Consider the following 25,430-nt stretch of genomic DNA (forward strand, 5'->3'; position numbering starts at 1 on the left):
GTCCTAGCTACTTAGGAGGCTGAGGCAGTAGAATCGCTTGAACCTAGGAGGCAGAGGTTGCAGTGAGCGGAGATCGCGCCACAGCACCCCAGCCTGGGTGACAGAGCAAGACTCTGTCTCAAAAAAAAAAAGGAAAAAATGTTATTGTTGTCACAGCAAGTACATTTGCATAAAGTTACCTCATTATACTTTAGATGTGATTTCAGCAAAGAGAGTAGAATTATACCCAAATTACAGATCAAATATATATCCCTGATTTAATTTATTACATAAAAAAGAAAAACGTATTTACTTCAGGTGTAATATTTTATTTCAATACTTCAATATTGAAATCAGCTATCACATATATCCACCAACGGATACTTCATTGTCCATCTCTCAGGAGATATTCAAAGTGAGATTAGTTTGATGAAGCATTCTCAGCAAACCAGAACACTATACTTCATCTTCAAATGTAAGTCAGATCCTTGAATAAGTTACTTCCTAGTCATTATTTTATAGTATTTATGAAATAGTGCAATACATCAGTGAGGTATCATTTAAGAGGCAAATACTCTATAGATTTGGATTTGTCATCCCAATTCCTTGGCATTCAATAATGTAAGTATCTTTAGAGGCATCTTCTTCATCTTCTGATTTCTTCACAATAAATTTAGCCTGAAATCAAAAGAGGAGTATATAAGTAATACAAAGAGAGATGGAGGAAAGAGCCCACAGCTCCAACTTACGTAGGCAGAGAGTTAATGTCAAGCCCATTTTATTGAAAAAACCTATAGAGATACAAAGATCAAATGATTCATGAGAAATTCAATAGCCTAAAGATAACACATTTCATTGTACAACCAGGGTTCTTGTTCAGAGGTATGCATACCTGTGAGTTTTGTCCAAATAGGTATGCCTGGGCCCCTTCCATACACTCTGCGTCAGAAAGCTCAGATGTGCAGCCTAGGTAAATATCAACTTTGAAACCTCAACTGGTAATTACAATGCATCTGTATTCCCTACACCCTAAAATTTTTCTAAAACATTTCTACTTTTATCTTGTCAAGTAACAAATTACACTTTAATTTCTTTACATTTTTTCTTGCTAATTTACTTCCCTAATATATCATTCAAAAGATCCAGTTCAGAGAAGGTATGTGGGGAGGAGGGGCGGTGGTGGTGATTAACATCTTCCTTCATCTTTAATGTAAGGGGCTTAACATCACATTTTTCACTTGATAACTAAAGTTGGCTTTGAAATATTTTATCTGTATCATTGTATTTTTTGTATGTTTGTTTTTTGCTTATGAGACAGAGTCTTGCTCTGTCACCTAGGCTGCAGCACAGTGGCATGAACACGGCTCACTGCAGCCTCAACTTCCTGGGTTCAAAGGATCCTCCTGCCTCAGCCTCCAGTGTAGCTGGGACTACAGGCACACGCCACCATGCCTGGCTAATTTTTAATTTTGTTGTAGAGACAGGGTCTCACTTTGTTGCCAGGCTGGTCTCAAATTCCTAGGCTGAAGTAATCCACCTGCGTCAGCTTCCTAAAGTGCTGGGATTACAGGCATGAGCCATTGTGCCTGGCCTATATCACTGTATTTTGAAAACATCATTATTTTTAAAGCAAATATGATTCATTTTAACAAAACTAAATTCAGAATCAAAATAACTAGCCAGGTGCAGTGGTGCACACCTATAATCCCAGCTATTCTGAGGTGGAAGGATCACTTGAGCTCAGTTCAGGAGGCCAGCCTGGGCAACACAGGAAGATTCCCCACAACTCCCATCAACGTCTTAAAAAAAAAAATCAAAACAATTAAATAGGTTAAGTTTGTGGCAAAAGGATTTCAAATATGCCTAAAATCTTAGGATTCTTGGAAGTACAACTTGGAAACCATCACTCTAGGGCCTTACTGAATGAACAGTAATGTTCAAAAATTCTTTAACTTTCGGCATTTTGTGGTAATGTACTGACACAGAGTGGACATTTGAAATTACTGTTGAATGAATAAGCGCTGAATTCTGAGCTAGATAACCAAATTATTTAATTAGTAATATACATGTATGCATTTATATATTTTTCTAATTACAAACATTATGTAAATATGAAACACAAGTAGCAGCTATGAAAATCATTTCTAGCCTATACATAAACCTACTTAAAACAACAAATATGTAGACCTGAAAGGAGCATAGTGGGCCTATCTAGCTTAAGTCTGATTTTACAGATAACTATTTGCTTTGAGACAAAGAAAGATAAGAAACTTGCCCCAAGTCACCCAGTTATACACAAAAAAGCTGAGCAAGATACGAGCTATACACAGGTTCATAGCACTTTCCATTATGTATACATTTCAAATAACAACTAAGTGTCTACTACATGTAAAGTATTGTAAAAAGTAAAGAATATAATGAATAAAACTTGATCTCTGCTATTGAGATCAATCTATAAGGAGAGACAGACAACAGTTATAAATACAGCATAAGTAGAATAAAAATAGAGTTCACACTCTTGACATCAAATACAATTTGCCTTTAACTCCCATTAGTCTTTCTTACAATTCAGCAAACACTTACCTGTGTTTCTTAGTAACAATTAAAAGTATACATAATTAAGAATCAAACTGGGCGTAGCAGCTCACAGCTGTAATCACAGCACTTTGGGAAGCTGAGGTGGAAGGATCACTTGAGCCCAGGAGTTCAGGACCAGCCTGGGCAACACAGGGAGATCCATCTCCAAAAAAAAAAAAAAGAAAAAAAAAAAAAAAAAAGGCAGGGTGTGGTGGTGCACACCTGCAGTCCTAGCTACTTGATAGGCTGAGATGAAAGGATCACTTGAGCCCAGGAGTTCAGGGCTGCAGTGACCTATGATACTACCACTGCAATCCAGCCTGGGCAACGGAGCAAGACCCTGTCTCTCAAAAGAGAAGAAAGAGTCCAGGCGCAGTGGCTCACGCCTGTAATCCCTGCACTTAGGGAGGCTGAGGCAGGCAGATCGCTTGAGGCCAGGAGTTGGAGACCAGCCTAGCCAACTAGTGAAACCCTGTCTCTGCTAAAAAGTACAAAAATTAGCTGGACGTGGTGGCACATGCCTGTAATCCCAGCTACTCTGGAGGCTGAGGCATGAGAACCACTTAAACCTGGGAGGCAGAAGTTGCCGTGAGCCAAGATCGTGCCACTGCACTCCAACCTGGGCTAACAGAGCAAGACTCTATCTTAAGAAAAAAAAAAAGAGAAAAGAAAAAGGATCATCATACAAATAGGAGTAGGGCAGCAACAGTGGTTTTGTGTTTGGGACACTTCTGTAATGACTAATTTTTAAAATTAGTATGTTGCTTTTGTCATTTTAAAAAATGCTTAAGGCTAGGGCTGGGCATGCTGGCTCACACCTGTAATCCTAGTACTTTGGGAGATCAAGGTTGGAGGATTGCTTGAGCCCAGGAGTTCAAGACCAGCCTGGGCAATGTGGCAAGACCCCATCTCTACAAGACATCGAAAAATTAGCCAGGTATAGTGGCATGCTCCTGTAGCACCAGCTACATGGGAGGCGGAGGTGGGAGGATCATTTGAGAGCCCAGAAGATTTGTGCCACTGCAATCCAGCCTGGGGAACGGTGTGAGACTCTGTCTCAAAAATAATAATAAAAATGCTTAAGATTAGCACCCTCCCTCATAAAATTGTTATAAATTTTATATTTCGTTATAAAATTATATTATGAAGAATAAGCAAAATGGGAAATATGCTACATGTTACTGAAAGAAGCAAGAAATGAAGCTGTATGCATTAACTGCAAAAAATACAAAGAGAAACAATTTCAGAGAAGAGGAAAACACCCAAATGTCAACAGTGGTTTTACCGGCAAGAGGAAATTATGAGAAGGCTTTTCCCCTCTGTTTTCTATAAAGAAATTACATTAGTTTCATGATGAAATATACCTATTGTTTCTTTCAATTAACAATCCAGGCCAAGCATGGTGGCTCACACCTGTAATCCCAGCACTTTGGGAGGCCAAGGCAGGCAGATCGCCTGGAGCTATGAAGTTTGAGACCAGCCTGAGCAACATGGCGAAACCTTGTCTCTACAAAAAATACAAAAATTAGCTGGGTGTGGTGGCATGTGCCTGTAATCCCAGCTACTTGGAAGGCTGAGGCAGGAGAATCACTTGAGCCTGGGAAGCAGAGGTTGCAGTGAGCCGAGATCATGCCATTGCACTCCAGCCCGGGCAACAGAGTGAGATCCCATCTCAAAAAACAAAAAAAGAAAAAAGAAAAAGAAAAAAAAAAAAGAATCCTCTAAGAAAGGTATGAATATGAGCTCATACAATGATAAATCCTTCATCATTAAAAACTGTATGTCAACTCCACTAAATTTCAGAGGACAGCGAAATATTAGAGTTTCCACAAATATTCTAGTTTACCAATAGAATGAAGAAAATAAAATGTCTAAAATTTTATAGAAATTTTTTATAGCCAACTATGAATCCCTTGTGATTTGATATCATAGTTCACAACAAAACATCTTTACTTACTCTGTAAGGCAGTACCACAGTGATTATAACATGGGCTTTGAAGTACGCTTTCCCAGGTTTGCTCAAAGCTCAGCTCTGCCATTAAAAATCCATGTGGCCTTGAACAGTGTAATGAATCTCTCTGCCTCACTTTACTCATATTTATAATGGGAATAATAATAAATAGCCACCTAAAATAAATAGTTATGCTGAGGAAGACAGGTGAGATAAATTGCTAAATTAGCTCAGTGCCTGTCAAACAGGAAACAGGGATAGCAATTATGATTACTAGTAAGTTTCCTATTTATTAAAATTTAACCCAAAATTGGCTAAAATAAAAATCAAAATATCAATTTCCCTTTGTAATAGAATACTCACCTTTGCTATTTGTTCAGCAAAATGTATAGCGGTTTGTGTATGGAGTGTAACTGGTCCTGTTTTTATCCTGGAAACTCCATTGGCTAATGCCATGAAAACAATCAGCTATTTAAAAAAGAACAAAAGTCTCACATATTTATTCATATTTAGAGTTATAATTCCACTGCTGCCCATAATAAAAATACTACTAGAAATAAAAATTGCTAAAAAATAATTTATATTTCTTTAGGTTTCCAGAAGTACTCAGAAGATGACAGAAAACCTATGTTACCCTAAGTCTGTGAGTGGTACAAAAAGGCTTGGTAGCAGCTCTCAACATAGAATTTTTAAAATTAATATTTACAAGTAAAATATAGAACATTAATATATATACTTAGACAAACTATCTCTGCAAGTTGGTATATATAATACTATGTTTATTTTACTCTCTAAAATTACATTTTAACAGCTGAATAGACAGACTAATACTGGGAGTTTATTGGGAATTTAAAGTAGACCTGAGCAAGAAGGAAGAGATGAGAAATAACAGAAACTGTCTTAAGAAACAGGTCAAGAAATCTCGAGGAATATCTTTCTAAATGTGGACACTACCGATTTGGGATTAAGGGGACAAAAGTATGGTAGAAAGGAAAATCTATAAAGATAAAAGACCATAAAAAAGATATTTGGAAATATTCAATATAATTTCTCACTGTGAGTGAACGTGCTAAGTTTGAGAGGTCTGCGACATGTCCTAGTGGAGGTGTTGACAGGCATAAGGGATATTATGAGTAAGGAGTTAAGGAGAAAGGCCTGGGCTTCGGATATTAAATTGAGAGGTGTCAGCATAAAGACGGTACTTCAGTCATGAGACTGGACAAACTAAGAGAGGGAGCAACTACAGAAAAAGAAAACAAGCATAAGCCAAAGTCCAGGAGCTCATCAAAATTTAGAAGTTGGCCGGGCACAGTGGCTCATGGCCCTTAATCTCAAAACTCTGGGAGGCTAAAGTGGGAGGATCACTTGGGTGCCAGAGTTTAAGATTAGCCTGGTCAACATACTGAGACCTCGTTTCTATAAAAATTAAAACAAAAAAAAGTTTTAAATTAGCTAGGCATGACAGCATGTGCCTATAGACCTAGCTACTTAGGAGGCTGAGGCAGGAAGATCACTTGAGACCAGGAATTTGAGAACAGTCTGGGCAACATAACAAGGCTCTGTCTTCACCAAAAACAAACAAACAAACAAACAAACAAACAAAAAGGTGTTGAGAAGATGAAAACAACAATAAACTAGCAAAGGAAACTAGAATGTATGGCCAGTGAGGTAGGAAGATAACAACATTTCAGAAACCAAGGGAAGAAAATACTTTAAGAAGGAAGGAGGGATCAATTGTGCAAAACACTGTAGATAGGCAAAGGTAAAGTAAAATGAGGGCTGAAATTTGAGGACTACAAATCCCAGAATATTTTTTTAAATTACTGAAGTAGGACTTACTAATTAGTGTCTGAAAGTCAATATTTAAATTGATATTCAATCTAATTACCACATACTCAAATCTAGCAGGTTAGAGGGTTTTTAACCTAAATGTGTCATTACCTGGTCTTGCAGATACTCGTCCACAGTACCACCATGTCTAAGATTTGCTAATAACATTTCAGCAGCTTCAATTCCAACTTTGTCTGCATTTACACCTAAAGGTAAGCACAACATTAAAAAAAAAAAAAAAAAAACAACTACATTAATTACTAAGAGACAAAAAGTTTGACATATCCCAGTTAGCACTGGTATACAATTTTTAGGCCTCAAAAACCCACTCAGTGCACCTTTTAGAATAAGATCTTTAGTTATTTAATATTCTCAGTGTTTGGGATATGCAAACACTGAAAATATTTATACTTTTAAATGTACTAGTGGAGGAAAATATAGGCTGTGTTGGTCCTATTTAAAATGTAGTACTTTATAAAGCCAGTTAACAAATAAGTTATGACCCTATAATGCTATGCCTCAATTTCAAAGTTTAAAACTTGCAGCCAGGCATGGTGGCTCATGCCTGTAATCCCAGGACTTTAGAAGCTAAGGTGGGAGGATCGCTTGAGGCCAGGAGTTCAAGGCTGGCCTGGGCAACGTAGCGAGATGCCATCTACCAAACAAACAGACAAACTCCCCTCCCAAATCCCAGAAAAGCGTGCGTGTTACAATTAGTCTACAGGTTAATTCCATCAGAATTAAGTAATTTGGCCCAGTGCAGTGGCTCATGCCTGTAATCCCAGTGCTTTGGGAAGCCGAGGTGGGTGGATCACTTTGAGGTCAGGAGTTTGAGACCAGCCTAGCCAAAATGGCAAAATCCTGTCTCTACTAAAAATGCAAAATTTAGCCAGGTGTGGTGGTGCATGCCTGTAATCCCACTGCTTGGGAGGCTAAGGCAAGGGAATCACTTGAACCTGGGAGGTGGAGGTTGCAGTAAGCCGAGATTACGCCACTGCACTTCAGACTGGGCGACACAGCAAGACTCCATCTCAAACAAAAAAAGAATTAAAGAATTTTTTAAAAGTCAGGAAATTATACTTTATGTAAAAAAAGATCATATAACATTATCAGATCAAATATTTTAGAGTTTTATTTCCTCTAAGATTTGAATAGCTATTAGCTTATTTTAAATATAAGTCAGAATATTTACCCTCTTGCCCCACTTCCTATCTCTCCATACATATCCCAAATCTTTGGTACAACATTGAATACAAAATAAGTCTGTCAGAAGTAGTAGAATTCCACATTATTATTTTAAGGTATTTACTCTAAATGAAAAAATTCTTGGCTGCAAATGAAAACGTCTTATAAAAAATGAAAATGTGGTTAGTTTTGTTTCTATTTTATATTTGCAAATTTAGTGGATTATATATAACATTTTCCCCAAAGTGGAAATTGTAGAATTTTAACTCTATTTTTCTTTGTTTTTCTTGTTTTCTTTATCTTTTTTATTGTTTAGAGACTAGGTCTCACTACGTTGCCCAGACTGGTCTTGAACTCCTGAACTCAAGTGATCCTCCCGCTTCAGCCTCCCAAAGTGTTAGAATTCCAGGAATGCGCCGCCATGCCCAGCAACTCTATTTTTCTTTATGGTAGTCATATTAATAAATTACCTTCTTTATATTATCAATTGGTCAAGTATTTACGTGACTGAATGCAATAGTTTGAAACATGTGCTATGAATCTTGACTTAATAGCCACTGTCATTTCCTCTTCTAGAAGATGGAGATGATAATACCTATGTTGCAAAGTTGTTATAGAAATTAGAGATAGGGTGCAGCACACCAACATGGCACAAGTATACATATGTAACAAACCTGCACATTATGCACATGTACCCTAGAACTTAAAGTATAATTAAAAAAAAAAGAAATTAGAGATAATATTTATAAAGCATCTTTTACCCAGATTAGTACATAAAAAGCTATTAATAATAACACAGGTTGAGTAACTCTTTTCCAAAATGCTTGGGACTAGGTTTCAGATTTTGGATTTTTTTCCTTTTTTGAGAGGGAGTCTCGCTCTGTCGCCCAGGCTGGAGCGCAATGGCGCGATCTCAGCTCACTGCAAGCTCCGCCTCCCGGGTTCACGTCATTCTCCTGCCTCAGCTTCCCGAGTAGCTGGGACTACAGGTGCCCGCCACCTCGCCCGGCTAGTTTTTTTTTTTTTTTGTATTTTTAGTAGAGACGGGGTTTCACCATGTTAGCCAGGATGGTCTCGATCTCCTGACCTCGTGATCCACCCGTCTCAGCCTCCCAAAGTGCTGGGATTACAGGCTTGAGCCACCGTGCCGGGCCGCAAGATTTTGGATTTTTAAAAAATTTTAGAATATTTGGGCCAGACGCGGTGGCTTATGCCTATAATCCCAACACTTTGGGAGGTCGAGGCGGGCAGATCACTTGAGACCAGGAATTCGAGACCAGCCTGGACAACATGCTGAAACCCCATCTCTAGTAAAAATACAAAAATTAGCCAGGAATGGTTGCCTACGATTATAGTTTTAGCTACTTGGGAGTCTGAGGGATGAGAATCACTTGAACCTGGGAGGCGGAGGTTGTGGTGAGCCAAGATCATGTCACTGCACTCCAGCCTGGGTGACAAAGCAAGATTCCATCTCAAAAAAAAAACAAAAAACAAAAAAACAAACGGAGAGATGCCCTGAATTACCACATACACTGAGGGAAGGAAGGAAGGTGCTTGCTATAAGTGAGGCAATTTCTATACAAAGGAAATAGAGATTGATTAATCAGAGGCACAATTCATTTTAGCAGATTCTTTTACTCCCATAGTAAAGAATATAACTGTGAGACAAGAGTAATGAAAGATCACACAGATACTCAACAATGGAAAGACAAAACACATTCTGTCTATAATGCAATCACTTAAAGTTGGAAGGGATCCTTAAACATAGATCACGATCATAGTCCAGTATCATTTTTCAGATAAGGAAAGCCCAGAGTCACTATGCATGATAATGACAGGACACGGGACTAAAATTTAGGTCTTCTCACTCTCAGTTTAGTGCTCTCTATCATAACACACTGCCTCAGTCTAAAACAGCGAGATTTTCTCAAAGCAAAACCTCACCTTTTTAAAATAAAATTGAAGAATTTTAAAATTTTAAAATAAAATTAGAAGGATTTTGGAGATTCTCCAGGTTAATCTTCTTGCTCAACAAATAAGGAAACTAAGATCAAAATGGTTTTAGTAACTGAGACAATGATAAAGGCATCACTAGTTACAACTTCCTACCTCTAACACCTATGGTGGTATTGACAAGCAGCCAATGTTCCTTCTGGTGATAACCCTAAGAAATTAGGATTCAAGGTCTGGTAGTTTTGTTTTGTTTTTTGAGACAGGATCTTGCTCTGTCACCCAGGCTGGAGTGCCATGGCGTGATCACGGCTTACTGCAACCTACACCTCCTGGGCTCAAGTGATCCCCCCGCCTCCTGCCTCAGCCTTTGGAGTAGCTGGGACTACAAGCACATGCCACCATGCTCAGGTAATTTTTGTATTTTTTGTAGAGATAGGGTTTTGCTATGTTGCCCAGATTGGTCTTGAGTGCTCAGGCTCAAGTGATCTGCTCACCTTGGCCTCCCAAAGTGCTGGGATTATAGGCATGAGCTACCACGCCCAGCTCCTAAATCCAGTAGTTTTCTAGTTAATTTAAATCAGAAACGAAATGGGATCTGGATAAAGGAGGTCATGATATTCTCTCTGAGATCCTTAATATACAGACAAGCTAGATTGAGAAGACCACCAGTTACTTTTGCGTTTGCTAACAACATCTCATTTGACTGATGTCCATGACAGGAAACAAGGAAGGATACCAGGAGGAATCAGTCAATCTCAGCAGGCATGTTGCTCTCTCCTTTATTCTCTCCTAACACCCTAGGTCTAAAAATAAGTACTGTGAACTCTACAAGTGTTTTATCCAAAGACAACTTCAAAGTACAAGTTGTTTCATGTGACCAAGTGAGAAAAAAATGCTGACAGAATATTAGAAAATTCTTTTCAGGCCTGGTAAAAAAATTCCATGTATTACTGATAAAGTAATGATCCCTTCATGATCAGTCTCAATGCAGCACATCTAAAATTATCATCTACCCTGGCAAACTAACTCTACCCCCTATATTCCTATATTCACAAGAGGTAAATATATCCAGTTACCTAAGCCAGACATCTGGAAGATCATAGTTTACACTGCCTTCCTCACTTCCCATATCCAATTGGCCACCAAATACTGTCCATTCATCTTTGCAAATACTCACCTCCCTAGCCCAGCATTCCTTGGAGCAGGTCCTTACCATTCTGACCTGAATTGTAATAAACTCTTATCTTCCCACCTCCAGTATGACTTTCTTCTACTTCTCTGAATTATCTTTCAAAAACTCTCATATCACATCCCTCCTTAAACGCTTTATATTTCAGGACTAAATGTAAACTCCTAGATATAACGTATAGCCTTTCAGAATCTGGCCTGTCGACCTTTCTGTTGTCATCTCTCTCCATTCCCCTACCCAGGCCTATTATCCACTTGCAGTTGCTCACTCAAACACAGAACACTTATTTTTTTGGTGACAGGGTCTCACTCTGTTACCCAGGCTGGAATGCAGTGGTGCAATCATAGCTCACTGCAGCCTTGAACTTCTTAGGATCAAGCAATCCTCCCGCTTCAGCCTCCTGAGCAGCTGGGACTATAGGTGTGAGCCACCATGTGGGGCTAATTAAAAAAAAAAAAAAGTTTTTAAGAGATGGGATCTTGCCATCTTGGCCAGGCTGTTGTCAAACTCCTGGCTCACGCAATCATCCTGCTTCAGCCTCCCGAGCAGCCTGGACTATAGCTGCATGCCACCTCACCAAGAATACTTTTGTGTGTCAAATTTCTTTGTCCTTCCTCCTTAGCTTTCACTTTTCTATCCAGCCAACTTCTATTTACCCACAGAACCCACTGGAGGACCATTAAATGCCAGAAGCCAGATTTGGGGTCAAACAGTCCCCAGAAGGATTCACTTTTCTTATCCTGTGTTCCTAGGGTACCCTGGGGATACCACTATCACAGAACTGGTCTGTTTCCTCTGCCAGAATAAGCCGGGAGGCAGGAATCATAGCTATCACTTCTGAATCCCTAGTACACAGTACCTGGTACATTTGGTAACCAGTGATACAAACAAACTCACACTTCTCCCAATGCCTGCTAAGTACTTATTGCTTGAAATATGTCTGCTCCTAGTCTCCGTTTTATATTTGTATTCTCTTTGCTTCTAAAGACTGTTGTAGATAGTGCATGGAGTGGCTCAATATCCACACTGATTCCTCACTGCACCTAATACATAATTAGTATATGCCAAATACATATTTTAGATCACTATTTCTCAAACTTCAGTATATATTAAAAGTACCTGGAAAGTTTGTTAAAATGGATTCCTTGGCCCCACTCCCACAGATTCTAATTTAATACGTCAGGTAGGCCCCAAAATCTGTATTTCTAACAAGCTCCCAGTTGATGCTGACAAGTTTGCCTGTCTGCCAACCACAATTTGAATAGCACAGTTTTAGACAGAATTCATTTATGTATGAGTTCAACTGGAAATGGTGATTTTGTTTATTCTCTTTATCAGATTTGATGTCCAACTAGTTCTAGATTTACTAACTGAGCAAACTGAGGAATTCCTAATTTTTTTTTGCATATAGTACTAATAATGTGGCTAAACAGCATAGCTAGGGTAAACATTTTTATTTGTTTATTTATTTTGCAAAGACAAGGTCTCACTATATTGCCCAGGATAGTCTTGAACTTCTGGTCTCAGTGATCCTCCCACCTCAGTCTCCCAAGGTGCTAAGATTACAAGTGTGTACCACTGTGCCCAGCTTGGTAAGCGTTTTTAAAGATGCTACAAAGTAGGAATAAAGCAATCAATGACAACACAAACAACTAGAAGTTCACCTAAAAGTTGCCTGGTTGGTAAAAGTTTAAATATTAACAAACACATGCATGTATGTATCTTCTCTCTCTAATATGCCAAACCTTAAACAAATTTCCCTTTCACAAAAACATTCAAAATTTTGAAATCATCAATGTAATAACTGACGCAGAGAAGAATCATCAATAGATGTTAAAACCACTGGATGAAAGCTGTTATGGGAGCAAGATAATCAGATGGCCTCAAAGTATTGTCTTGGATCACTAGTTAATTATAAAGGTAAAAGGAACATTCATAGCAGACAGATCTGTAGGACACACCTCCTTAACCAAGTGATCACACTCAACCTCACCAATAAAGGAGAAACTAACATCATCTGCCCCCTGCCATGATACAGTGGAATGTACACAAAGTCACCTATGTAGTATTCTTAATAAAAATGTTTAATCTGAATATATCATGAGACAGTCAGACAAATTTAAATTGTGAGAAACTGTGAGAAAGTGGCCTGGAGTCTTAAAAAGGTCAGCATCATGAAATGAGCAAAAAAAAAAAAAAAGGTAATGGGAGGATTCTATATTAAAAGAGGGACTAAAGAGACTTGAGAAACAAATGCTATGTATTCAAAAAAAAAAAAAATCCCACATCGCTCTAAATAATATTTTGGAAACAATTCATTATGTATGAAGCTATCTGGTGTGTCAGAATAAAACAGACAAATTCTTCAGGTGTAAAAATGGTATTATAATTATGTACTTATTGTTCTTTGGATATATATGCTGCAGTATTCAGGGGTGAGACATGGCACCTGCAACTTACATTGAAATGGCTCAGAAATATACACAACAAACTAAATGTTCGTAACTAGTGAATCTAAGAGAAGGCTGTATGGATGACTAGTTGAACTAGTCATTCAATTTTTCCATAAGTTTGAAATTTTTCAAAGTATAAAGGTGGGAGAAAGACTGAAAGTCTGAAAGTGTAATTGACTCTAAAAGAGAATCAATTAACTACATCCTTTTAAACTTGTCATTCATCATTCTATAACATTCCAATCCTGACAGATAAAAGAATTTTCCAGTAGCATTGGGAACTATGGACCCCCTTCATTTATCTTACCTCGTTTACCAAGCGATGATCCAGCAAACAAACAGCCAGTGGAGGTCTCAGCAATAATTCTATGCAAGAAAAAAAGTTATTACTACCTTTACTATAAATATTCTAAATTTATGCAAATACAACACAGGAGAACAATAGCTATTAAATAGGCAGAACAAAATCTGGGCAGCAAATTGCAAAAGTAAAAATTCTTCATATAGGGTGGCATGATTAACATTGTCTATCTTAATCAGACCACTAGTATCCTTTACCACTTGACCAGAAGTCACACCAGATTGTAATTCACAGGTTAAGAAATGTCTACCATGCCCCCCAACAAGTTACCATGTCACTAGCACTAAGCAGTACCATTTCACAGGCACACAGTATTATAAAGTGTTTCAGAATTATCTTAAATAAAAAGGTCATTATGCAGAGACTTTGGTATTGTTCTATGGTTTTTAGATAGTATTATCATAAGTAGAGCAAGCATTTACTTTAAACCTTTTAATGGAAATTCTGAATGAGAGGATTTGAAACTTAAATATCCAAAAATGGTACTTTTATACTTCAAAAACATCAGTTAAAGAATTTGTACCAATACTTAAATCTACAACTCCTAACTGAATTAATGTAATAGTTCTAGTCTGTTTTTGTTTTTTCTGAGACGGAGTCTCGCTTTGTCGCCAGGCTGGAGTGCAGGGGCGTGATCTCAGCTCACTGCAACCTCCGCTTCCCAGGTCTAAGGGATTCTCCTGCCTCAGCCTCCCAAGTAGCTGGGACTACAAGTGTGCACCACCACGCCCAGCTAATTTTTGTATTTTTAGTAGAGATGGGGTTTCACCATGTTGGCCAGGATGGTCTTGATATCTTGACCTTGTGATCTGCCCGCCTCAGCCTCCCAAAGTGCTGGGATTACAGGCGTAAGCCACGGTACCTGGCCTCTAGTCTGTTTTTAAAAAGCTCTTTGCTATATTTATTTGTGAATTGATTTCACATTTAAAGTATTTCATGCAACTGGAAATATTCTCATAGGACTAGCTTTAAAGCCTAACTTCTGATTAAACATTTAAGTTTAATGTAGCAACGTAACAAAAGGCAAGTCATCCTCAGAAAAAATTCAGAATAATTTTCTTAATTTATCATACTGGTGTTTTAGGTAGGAATGTCCTTAAAAATACAAATTGAGGCCGGGCGCAGTGGCTCATGCCTGTAATCCCAGCACTTTGGGAGGCGGAGGCAGGCGGATCACGAGGTTAGGAGATCAAGACCATCCTGACTAACACGGTGAAACCCCATCTCTACCAAAAATACAAAAAATTAGCCAGGCGTGTTGGTGGGCGCCTGTAGTCCCAGCTACTTGGGAGGTTGAAGCAGAAGAATGGTGTGAACCCGGAGGGCAGAGCTAGAAGTGAGCTGAGATCGTGCCACTGCACTCCAGCCTGGGCGACAGAGCGAGACTCTGCCTCGAAAATAAATAAATAAATAAATACATACATACATACATACATAAATTGAAACTTCTTAAAACTATAAACTTAAGCAAGAAACCCTACAAATCTTTAATTTAATGAGAATTATTTTAGGGCTCTCAACTAATGTGTAGGAAAAAGTATTGTCTCACATTATTCCATTTCCATTGCCAAACGCTTGGTCTTTAGGTTCTTGAACAGGCTGGATGTTAACATACAAATCCCGGATCTCCTTTCTGATGCATCTAACTGCTGCCACCGCCATATCTTTTGCTACCTATTTTAGCAAGACAGAAAAATACAATAAAACAATTACTGATTATTCGGAAAATTGTTTTCAAGACTTCAAAGACATATAAAATAATTGGTTGCCTTTACATGCATTATTTAATAACTTGATTTTCAAGAGAGCACTGAATTTTTAAAAGCGCTTAAGCAAATTAACTTTATTTTTGTTAATTAATGTATCCATTAATATATATGTTTCATCTTTTGTTTTAGGTTCAGGAGGTACATGTGCAGGTTTGTTACATGGGTAAATTACATGTCGCTGAGATCTGGTATGTTAATGATCCCATCACCTAGGTAGTGAACACAGTACCTGTAAGTGTTTCAACCCTCATTCCTCTTCCACCCTCCTCCCATTAGCAGTCCCCAGTGTCCCCATCTTTATGTCCATGTGTATTCAATGTGTAGCTTCCACTTATGAGAACATGTGGTATTTGGTTTTCTGTTCCTACATTAATTTGCTTAGGATAATGGCCTCCAGCTGCAGTCATATTGCCACAAAGGACATGATTTCTTTCTTTAAAAAAATGTTATCTCAATAATTTCAAAATTTAATTGACATAATACTTATCAAGACACACATACATTTTATTTCTGAGAACATCTAGACAACTTACTTTAAATGGCAAAACACCAGCAACGAAAGCTCTTCCATATATCTTAGTCACACAGCCACGGTCAATTAAATTTATAGGGTTCAACTGTTTAACTGGTGACATTCGAACAATCACTTCACCACCCCCTTTTGGGTAATATCCCCTATGAAAAGTATAACAAATGCCCACATAAACTGATTGCATGACAAAAACAAAGCTCAATATTACAATACAATGACATGTCAATGATATCCAAACATGTAATCCATGGAAAGGTCTAAATATTTTAGGTTTGTATTTTGTAAAACTTTACACATTAAAAAACAAAATTTTGTCTGTACAATATGGTAGCCTTGAGATATGTGAAACTATTAAAATTAAATAAAATTTAAAAATCAGCTTCCCAGCTGCATTAGCCACATTTTAAGTGCTCAATAGTCACATTTGGCTAGTGACTACCATATTGGACAGCACAGATATGGGACATTTCCCTCAACGCAGAAAGTTCTATTTGGCAGTGCTGTTGTAGAATATAAGCTCCTTGAGGGCTAGACTTACCTATATTGTTCCCGCTATTTTCCTGTGCCTAAAACAATGTCTGGCACATGGTAGATACTCAAATAAATATATGATGAATATTTAAGTAGCAAAATACTTAAAAAGTTTTAATTCAGTTAATTGGTGTCATCTGTTCCACAGCAGATGGTGAGAAGACAGTACTCCTCCCCTCAAAGAGCTCAATATCTGGTAGGGAGATTGCTCCACACACTACTAGAATACAAGTCAGGCTATAAGAAAGGTTACAACATAGGTACAAATATGAATTCTGATTGAGGCACAATCAGAGTTCATAAAGAATTATAAGTTTCACATTGAAAAAAACATAGGATTTCTAACTTTTGGGAGAGCAGGGGAAGAATAACATGAACAAAGATACAAAAGTCCAAAGGCACAAAGCATATTTAAGGAATAACAAGCATACATATTGTTAGAATATATAACATGTTGAAAGGAGGAGAGGGATGAAGAAGTTAGAAAAGTTAGGGCAAGACTTCAAAGCACTTAAATGTCATACCAAGAAATATGGCCTAGTGATTACGTGGCAGAAGGGAAGCCTTCAAGAGAAATAACCTGAATGCCCAATGTGTTTCTTAGGAAAACAATTTGGATCACATTGTGGAAGAGAATTCCTTTTATGACCCCTTAGTGTTTAGTCCAGTTGTCTACACACAGTGAACACTTCAGCTGTGCTGGGGCATGAAATAACACTAGATATGAGAGTACCTCAGTGTCAAAATTCCCTTGAAAATATTTTCCCTAGAAATAAATAACCATCATGTGTACCTGCTCTCAAGTCCCCATGCCCCTGCTGTTCATTATTTTTAAGCCACAAAGTACAATTACTTCTTACAAGAGATGCAATGTATTAAGTGGGTACCAGAAAGACAGTTCTCTAAGGGTCTAACTTTTCCACTATTTTTAGCATAAGTAATAGATCCTAACATTTAAGAAATAAACAGCTTACCTTGTTTTAATGTCACAATTAAATCTGAAACCAAATTTTTCAACAATTGGCTTAAAGACCTGAAAAAAATCAGTTTTTATCATTAGGTTAATCAGCAATACTCACTAATTTAACAAGCGTATTTATTAAACAAAAGTGCTTTGTTGGCTAGTAATTGGGTGCTATAGGTAAATGGTGTTTTAAGAATATGTAGGCTGGTTCCATTTTTTCAAATGAGAAAAACTGATACGTAGCTAAATTTAAAAGTTTGACATTTATTTAATCAGAGCTGCATAAGTCTATCTAATGAAAAAAAATGGAACTTAGGATACTTGATATCAGTGGTTATTTCACTCCAAAGGCCAATACTTCCTAATGCATCTCAATATAGTACATTTAAGAAATGAGGGGGTATTGGTGAAGAGCATTCCATTCTGCCATCTCAATTTTTTATACAGTTGAAATCTCATTCCACAGACAATGCTTTAACATTATAAACATATGCATTTTCCTGACATCATGAAATTATTCCTAAACAAAATCTGAATGACTCCATGGCATCCTGGCCTAATGTACTTAACGGTTCTCCAATTTTTCATTATTAGGTAATGATCTATCTTATATAACGATAATTACAGTGTATAATGCTCTGTTCAAATACCTTTAACATTTATCTTTAGCTGCATTTTGCAATATTGAATTAGAGCAGTTTCCTTGAAGTCAAATTACTAGGTTATACATCCCATCGAATTGACTTTAAAAAGATTATACCATCTATTAGAATGAAAATATTTCAGAGAAAGATGGTGTTTAAGCCTGATGTCTAAGGCAACTCTTTGAGATCTACTCTAGAGATTTACTTATTTCTCTGGGTTGTCTCTTATGTATCCAAGAGGTATGCACGTTATTAACCTTGTTTTGTGTTTTTTTTTTAAAGGCAGAAAAAGCGTAACAAATAAAAACCTAAGAATATCAAGTGCTAGGATGGATACAGAACAGCTGGAACCCTCTATTTGATATTTATTTTTATTTTAGAGATGGGGTCTCGCTATGTTACCCAGGCTAGACTCCAGCTTAAGCTCAAGAGATCCTCCCACCTCAGTCTACGAAGTATTAAATAGCTGGGACCATAGGCACACACCATTGTGCCCACTTCAGCTGGAACTCTCGTATAGTACTGGTAATAATGCAAAAAGTGGCCACTTTGGAAGCTAAAATAACCTGGCTATGTATTATAAAGTTAGACACTTGCTTATTGTAACAACCTTACCCAAGAGAAATGAAAATGTACAATCACACAAAAACTTGCATATGAATGTTAACAGTAACTTAATTTATAATTGCCAAAATCTGGAAACACCCAAATGCCTTTCAACAGATGGATACACAAACTGGTACATCCATATATGAGAACACAAATCAAGTTTTCATTGCAGATATAAGCAACATGGATGAATCTCAAATGTATTATGGAGAGCAAAAAACCCAGACTCAAAGCCTACATACAGTGTTATTCCTTATATGACATTCTGAACAAAAGGCAAAACGATGACAGAAAACAGATCAGCAGTTGCCAGGGGCTGAGACTCAGGACTGATTACAAAAACGTATAAGGGAATTTTTTAGAGTAATGGAACTATTCTACATTTTGATTGTGGTAGATGGTTCATAACTCTGAATCACGTCACTGTCAAAAATCACAGAGGGTGGATTCAATTGAAAATTACACTTTAAAAAATCTGTAAGAAAAAAAAAAGATTGTACCACTTTTCTCTCCCACAGTTATATGAGCACGCCAGTATTTTTTAAACCATTTTTTAAATGTTTGATCCTAGAATGGAAGGGGCTTAATGGAAAAAAAAGTTTGAGTTTTCCTCCAAATCATAATTCTTGTATTTATAAAATAACACATCACAATTGATAGAATTTATATCACACTCGAGGTGTTTTTTTTTTGTTGTTGTTGTTTTTGTTTTTTTTTTTTTTGAGACGGAGTCTCGCTCTGTCGCCCTGTCGCCCGGGCTGGAGTACAGTGGCCGGATCTCAGCTCACTGCAAGCTCCGCCTCCCGGGTTTACGCCATTCTCCCGCCTCAGCCTCTGGAGTAGCTGGGACTACAGGTGCCCGCCACCTCGCCCGGCTAGTTTTTTTGTATTTTTTAGTAGAGACGGGGTTTCACCGTGTTAGCCAGGATGGTCTTGATCTCCTGACCTCGTGATCCGCCCGTCTCGGCCTCCCAAAGTGCTGGGATTACAGGCTTGAGCCACCGCGCCCGGCCTGTTTTGTTTTTTTAAAGACAGCATCTTGCTTTATCACCCAGGATGAAGGGCCAACATAACTCACTGCAAACTCGACCTCCCAGCCTCAAGTGATCCTCCCACCTCAGCCTCCTGGGTAGCTTGGACAGGTGTGCACCACCATGCCTGGCTAATTTTTCTGTGTGTGGTGTTTTTTGTTTTTTATTTATTTATTTTTTTTGTAGAGCTGGGATTTCACCATGTTGCCCAGGCTGGTCTTGAACTCCTGAGCTCAAGGGATCTGCCTACCTCAGCTTCCCAGAGTGCTAGGATAACAGGTATGAGCCACCACACCGGGCCCTACACCTGAGTTTTTTAAAAACAATTCACTATAAACACTATTCTAAGATATAACAACAAACTTAAAGTAAACATAATTCCCCACCCCCTACTGCAATAGAACTAGACATATTTGGGAGGCTGAGGTGGGAAGATCCTTTGAGCTCAGGAGTTTAAGACCAGCCTGGGCAACACAGTGAGACATCGACTTTACAAAAAATTTTTTAAAAATTGGCTTGGGTGTATGCCTATAGTCCCAGCTACTTAGGAGGTCACAATAGGAGGACTGTTTGAGCTCAGGAGGTTGAGTCTGCAGTGAGCTGTGGTCACGCAACCGTACTCCAGCCTTGGCGACAGCACTGTCTCAAAAACAAAAAGAAAGAAAGAAAAGACGCCATGAAGAGATAAACAAGAAAAAAAGACACCATGAAGAGATAAACAAGAAACTCACAAAAAAAAACACTCAAGATATATTTAAATAGAGAATGGAGACTCAGAAGCATGTATGAGATCTTAGTTTGTCAACAACTAAAGCCCTTACCATCACTGTATAATCAATCTGTGGTGCCATTTCGGCATTAGTTCCACCTCTCAAATGAAGTTCTGATGGAGAAGCAGCAAAGAGAACACATGGCATTGAGACCTGCATCAAGAGGCACACACTCCTAAGAAGAAGGCAGAAGGGGCTTATTTTCATTTTCTTTTCTGCATTTTCTTTTCAAACTCTTAAATAAGCTATATTATTGTTCATCACTACTAACTGAAGCACAGACACCTGTGAAGGCAGGTATATGCCACTGAGTTTCTAGTTAAAAAACATTTTAGTGTCTGAATAGTAAAATCCTGACTTTTAAAGAAAGACTGTATTTCACCATAGAAAAAAATAGCGTGAAATGATAATCAAACTTGGGTCTGAATCTTCAACTAAACACATTAGCTGTGTGACCTTGGGTAAGTTCTGATACTTTTCTTTATATTACAAAAAAGTAAAAAAGAAAAAAAAATTAAAAATAAAACCTTCTTCAAAAGTTTTACAAAAGAATTCTTGAAACTAGCAGTTTATGAAAATGCTTTCAAAATAGTCAAGGTCTGAATTGATTATATATGAGTTGTTACTATATAACAAGGTACTGTTCCAGGTATAAAGTTAAGATATAGTTCCTATCATTGTGGAGTTCGTGATATGAAAGAATAGTATTTTACGCAGCCATAAAAGAGAATGAGTTCATGTCCTATGCAGGGACATGGATGAAGCTGGAAACCATCATTCTCAGTAAACTAACACAGGAACAGAAATCCAAACGCTGCATGTTTTCACTCATAAGTGGGAGCTGAACAATGAGAACACATGGACGCAGGGAAGGGAAAATCACACACCAGGACTTGTTGCGGGGTGGGGGGCAAGGAGAGGGAGAGCACTAGGACAAATACCTAATGCATGCAGGGCTTAAAACCTAGATGACTGGTTGATGGTACATGTGTACATATGTGATAAACCTGCACATTCAGGACATGTATCCAGAACTTAAAGTATAATAAATAAGATAAAAATAAAAGAATAATACCTTATAAAGAGTGACAGCTTGGCTGGGTGTGGTGGCTCATGCCTGTATCCCAGCACTTCGGGAGATGCAGGTGGGATGATCACTTGAGCCCAGGAGTTCAAAACCAGTCTGGGCAACATAGTGAGAATCTGTCTCTACAGAAAATTAAAAAATTAACCAGGCATTGTGGTGCACACCTGTAGTCTCAGCACTTTGGGAGGATCGCCTGAGCCCGAGAGGTCAAGGCTACAGTGAGCCATGATCATGCCATTGCACTCCAGCCTGGGAGACAAAATAAAAAGACTGACAGCTAAATATTTCACATGGAAAAGTTTTAGTGAAGTAATCCTTGCTTTACTTGCCTGTTTGGTCCTTATAGTCAAATAATGTGAGAAATCACAAGAAATAGTTATGCAACATGATGAGTTTTATAAAGTGAAACATTTGGTCATTAGCTTTTCTTTGAGACAGGGTTTCCTTCCATTACCCAGGCTGGAGTGCAGTGGCACAATTTCGGCTCACTGCACCTTCCACCTCCGAGGCTCAAGCCTCAGCTTCCCGAGTAGATGGGACTACTGGCATGTACCACCATGCCCAGCTAATTTATATATATATATGTGTGTGTGTATATATGTGTGTATATATGTGTATATATATGTGTATATACGTGTATGTGTGTGTGTGTATACATATGGGTATATATATATATATATATTTTTTTTTGTAGAGACGGGGTTTTGCCATGTTGCCCACGCTGGTCTCAAATTCATGAGCTCAAGTGATCCACCCACCTTGGCCTCCCAAAGTGCTGGGACTATAGGCATGAGCCACCCCACCTGGCCTGGTTGTTTCTAAATGAGCCATTATCTCCCTTCTCCAAAGTTAAGTGAAAGCAATCATATTCATAAGTAGTTTGAAAGGGAATTCAACATAGGCTCCTACCTACTAAAAGACAGATCTTTATTAAACTTACTTACACAATGATGCTTAAGTATTCAACTGGGACGTCTCTATCAGTAATAATGAATTTCATTAATTCAATAAATATTTATTGGACAGGTGTGGTGGCTCATATTTGTAATCCCCAAACTTTGGGAAGCCAATGTGTGTGGATTGCTTGAGCTCAGGAATTCAAGACCAGCTGAAAAACATGGTGAAACCTTGTCTCTTCAAACAATACAAAAATTAGCTGGGCGTGGTGGTGTGTGCCTATGGTCCCAGCTACTCAGGAGGCTGAGGTGGGAGGACCTGTTGGGCCCAGGATTTACAGCTTACAGTGAGCAGTGACTGCACCACTGCACCCCAGCCTGGGCAAGAGGGATACCTTGTCTCAAAAAAATAAAACATAAAAGTAGGGAAACAAGCTCGTAGACGTTAAGCAACTTGCCCAGAAAGTGGCAAAACCTGGACTTAAATCCAGGTTACTTTAATGGAATGTTAAGTGATACATACCCTGCTGTCTTGGTATCTGCTGTGTGGATTCCACCTTTGATCTTCTCTGGTGTAAAGGTTATTTCTGTTGAGCCAATTTCTGCCCCCTCCAGTCGCCCATCACACAAATCTCGAATCATTTCCAGTCCAGATAAATGTTGAGGCCTTCAGGTCATAATACTGCATCAAAATGTGTGCATTCAGACTGCCTATATCCCCACATTTTATGACAAATTTATAAAACTGCAATGGCAAGAAAACAGCAAGGTCTAACCACAGTAAGTGCCACATCTTCAGTGTCAGCTTCCTTTTGGGTTTTTACGCACCTAGACTACCTGCTAGTAGGTATCATTTTAACGCTTCCTTAAAAACCAGTTATTTCTAACTATAAATACAGACCCTGATATATTGTTGCAAATTAGAAGTGTGCAAAAGAAGAAAACTAATAGTTATTTCAGTGCCACCAGTCTCGCTTGCACTTGACTGAATAATCTATGGTGCCTGTATGGGCTGAACTATGTCCCCCCTAAATTCATATGCTGAGACTCTAACCCTCCACATCTCAGAATATGACTATATTTGGAGATAGAGCCTTTAAAGAGATAATTAAGTTAAAATAAGGCCATCATACAATCTTACTGGTGACCTTATTTAAAAAAAAAAAGAAAAGAAAAACTAGGACATACAGAGACACTAGGGGTAAGGTGCACAGAGGAACCACCATGTGAAGAGGCAAAAACACAGGCCTGGAGCAGATCCTTTTCTCATGGCTCTCAGAGGAAACCAACCTTGTCAGGACCTTGATCTTGGATTTCCAGCCTCCAGAACTGTGTGGAAATAAATTTCTGTTGTTTAAGCCCCACTCCGTGTGTGACATTTTGTTATGGCAGCCCTAGCAAACTAATACAACACCTACAGCCTAATGAATTGGATTCCCCTGTTGGTGAACTGGAGGGCTGCAAACAACTATGACAAAGGCAATTAACATTAACATATATCAGTAATTGCCTTTCGGTAATTTCAAAACTGTAGACAAAAGACTGAGCTCGCCGATTTATTAAAATGTAATAAATACAGAATACATACAAAGCAATCAGTGCGGCTTCAAACCTGGGTCCTCTTCTAACAGGTGCGTGTACCTGAAACTCAACTAGTGGCATGCCCAGCTACCCAGACAGAAGAAATAAGGTCAAGTGTCAAGGTGTTTCCCTCTCCACAACAGATAATTCTGGTCGTAACAGCTCTCTGGAGGTATGAACGAAAGCTGGAATAACACATCTCAGGATCCTTTACTGTTTTATGATTCCAAAACTGGCAGCAGCACAGAATGCACTGGTTAAAAAAACAGGGTTTCCTCTGGCCTCACAAGTATTTCTGCCCTATCTATCTTGCCCGCTCATACGTGCTATTCGGATCATTGGAATGCCTGGTGAGGTGGGAAAACATTTTAAAAGCTAGCTCTTTAGCGAATGAGACTATTTTAGCCAAACAGAGAAAACTCGAAACCATTTATAAACTCACCCCTCGAGGCTTTCAAGATTTTACAACCCAGGCCACCGCCCAGGCAGAGCGTCCCCGCCCTGGATCCCCCATACCTGCGTCCGGGTCCTTCTGGGTTCCACCACTCGGACTCCCGATGCCCCAGCCCGTCAGCCCGACCCCCCCAATCCCCCAACTTCACAGCCCAACTCCCCCTCCAGCCAGATTTACCTTAGGCCTGGCGTGCTCCGGCCGGCTCGGATCTTCTGCACCCGCAAGGGGAGGCCCAGGAGACAGCTCAAGGCCGTAGAGACTCTCAGGATCTGGCCGCCCTACAAAGGGTGGGGTACAGGGAGAAGAGACATAAGCACACCGGTGGAGAGAGCTGCCCTCCTTAGTCTGGCTGCAGCCCCGGCCGCTTCGCTCTGCACTTACCCCTTCCATGATGCTGCCATCGACCTCTACCCGCGGCCCCGCCATGGGGGGCACCCTGGGGCCCAGCCCGCAGCGACAAAGTCTCCGCCGGAGCGGGAGAAAGAAGAGACGTTGGCTCCCGCCCAGTAGTTCAGAAACCTCGGTTCACGCCTGGTGCTGCAGGATCCTGGCGAAAAGGCGGAAGAAGCGGCGCCTCTCGGGACACCGGAGTCAGCAGAAACGAACCCCCGGCTTCGCCCAGGTCCGCAGTCTGTGCGCATGCGCATAGCTCGGCTTAAAGGCGCCGCGCTGGGAACACCGCGGTCAGGGCGAGGAAGCTGCGGGAGAGGTGAGGTGACTGTCGCGGAGGTGGCCAGGAGCCCTGAAAGACTTGTGCCTTGGACACAGCAAAATCTGCAGGTTGCAGAAAGTCTCAAGATAATCTCAAGTAAGATAATTCCGCCAGTTATCCCGCAGGCTTGTGCTTTATCTCTGTTTTGTGGGTAAATACGTGTTTATATCTGTTTTCTCGAGGATCCTGGCATACCCCGAGATGCCGACTTTTAGAGCTGAAGATGCAAGAAAGATCGGGACCCTGCGATGCACCGACCACCTTCTCTCTGGTTGGCTTTGCCTTCACTGTACCTGTCTCTCGAAGTGTGTGCGCCCTGTTCCATTGATAGTCTTAACCTTTCGTTCCTCGCTGAGTGCGTGTTTGTGTATG

General features: G+C 39.3%; 1 protein-coding gene across 4 annotated transcripts; it reads right to left on the minus strand.

The window, feature by feature from the left end:
• Positions 1–287: 287 nt before the first annotated feature.
• On the minus strand, positions 288–24,961 carry RTCA (RNA 3'-terminal phosphate cyclase). Of its 4 annotated transcripts, XR_004433654.1 has the most exons (12): positions 24,728–24,932; positions 24,524–24,624; positions 22,835–22,978; positions 20,380–20,503; positions 17,285–17,343; positions 15,781–15,922; positions 15,028–15,152; positions 13,425–13,483; positions 6,449–6,543; positions 4,871–4,975; positions 4,514–4,701; positions 537–657 (listed from the first exon to the last, which is right to left on the minus strand). XR_004433654.1 is itself a non-coding variant. In XM_033196325.1 (11 exons), the coding sequence occupies exons 3-11, from the start codon at positions 22,951–22,953 to the stop codon at positions 556–558; spliced, it is 930 nt and encodes a 309-aa protein (XP_033052216.1). In that variant the 5' UTR covers positions 22,954–22,993; positions 24,524–24,624; positions 24,728–24,961; the 3' UTR covers positions 288–555. The 4 variants fall into 4 exon arrangements, 3 of the variants coding, with proteins under 3 accessions (XP_033052216.1, XP_033052217.1, XP_033052215.1); XM_033196325.1 differs by lacking the exon at positions 4,514–4,701 and having other exon boundaries at positions 288–657; positions 22,835–22,993; positions 24,728–24,961; XM_033196326.1 differs by lacking the exon at positions 4,514–4,701 and having other exon boundaries at positions 288–657; positions 22,835–23,056; positions 24,728–24,953.
• Positions 24,962–25,430: the final 469 nt, after the last annotated feature.

Source organism: Trachypithecus francoisi, unplaced genomic scaffold (assembly GCF_009764315.1).
Source record: "Trachypithecus francoisi isolate TF-2019V2 unplaced genomic scaffold, Tfra_2.0 Lachesis_group5, whole genome shotgun sequence".
NCBI lineage: Eukaryota > Metazoa > Chordata > Mammalia > Primates > Cercopithecidae > Trachypithecus > Trachypithecus francoisi.

What these genes read in the sequence shown, in the direction of transcription:
- RTCA (XM_033196324.1), bottom strand. Translation starts at nt 24,772, where the DNA reads ATGGCGGGGCCGCGGGTAGAGGTCGATGGCAGCATCATGGAAGGG. An exon ending in ATGGCAGCATCATGGAAGGG is followed by an intron (nt 24,625 to 24,727) that starts GTAAGTGCAGAG and finishes CACCCTTTGTAG; the next exon opens with GGCGGCCAGATCCTGAGAGT. An exon ending in AATTGTGACATTAAAACAAG is followed by an intron (nt 15,923 to 17,284) that starts GTAAGCTGTTTA and finishes TACTTTTCATAG; the next exon opens with GGGATATTACCCAAAAGGGG.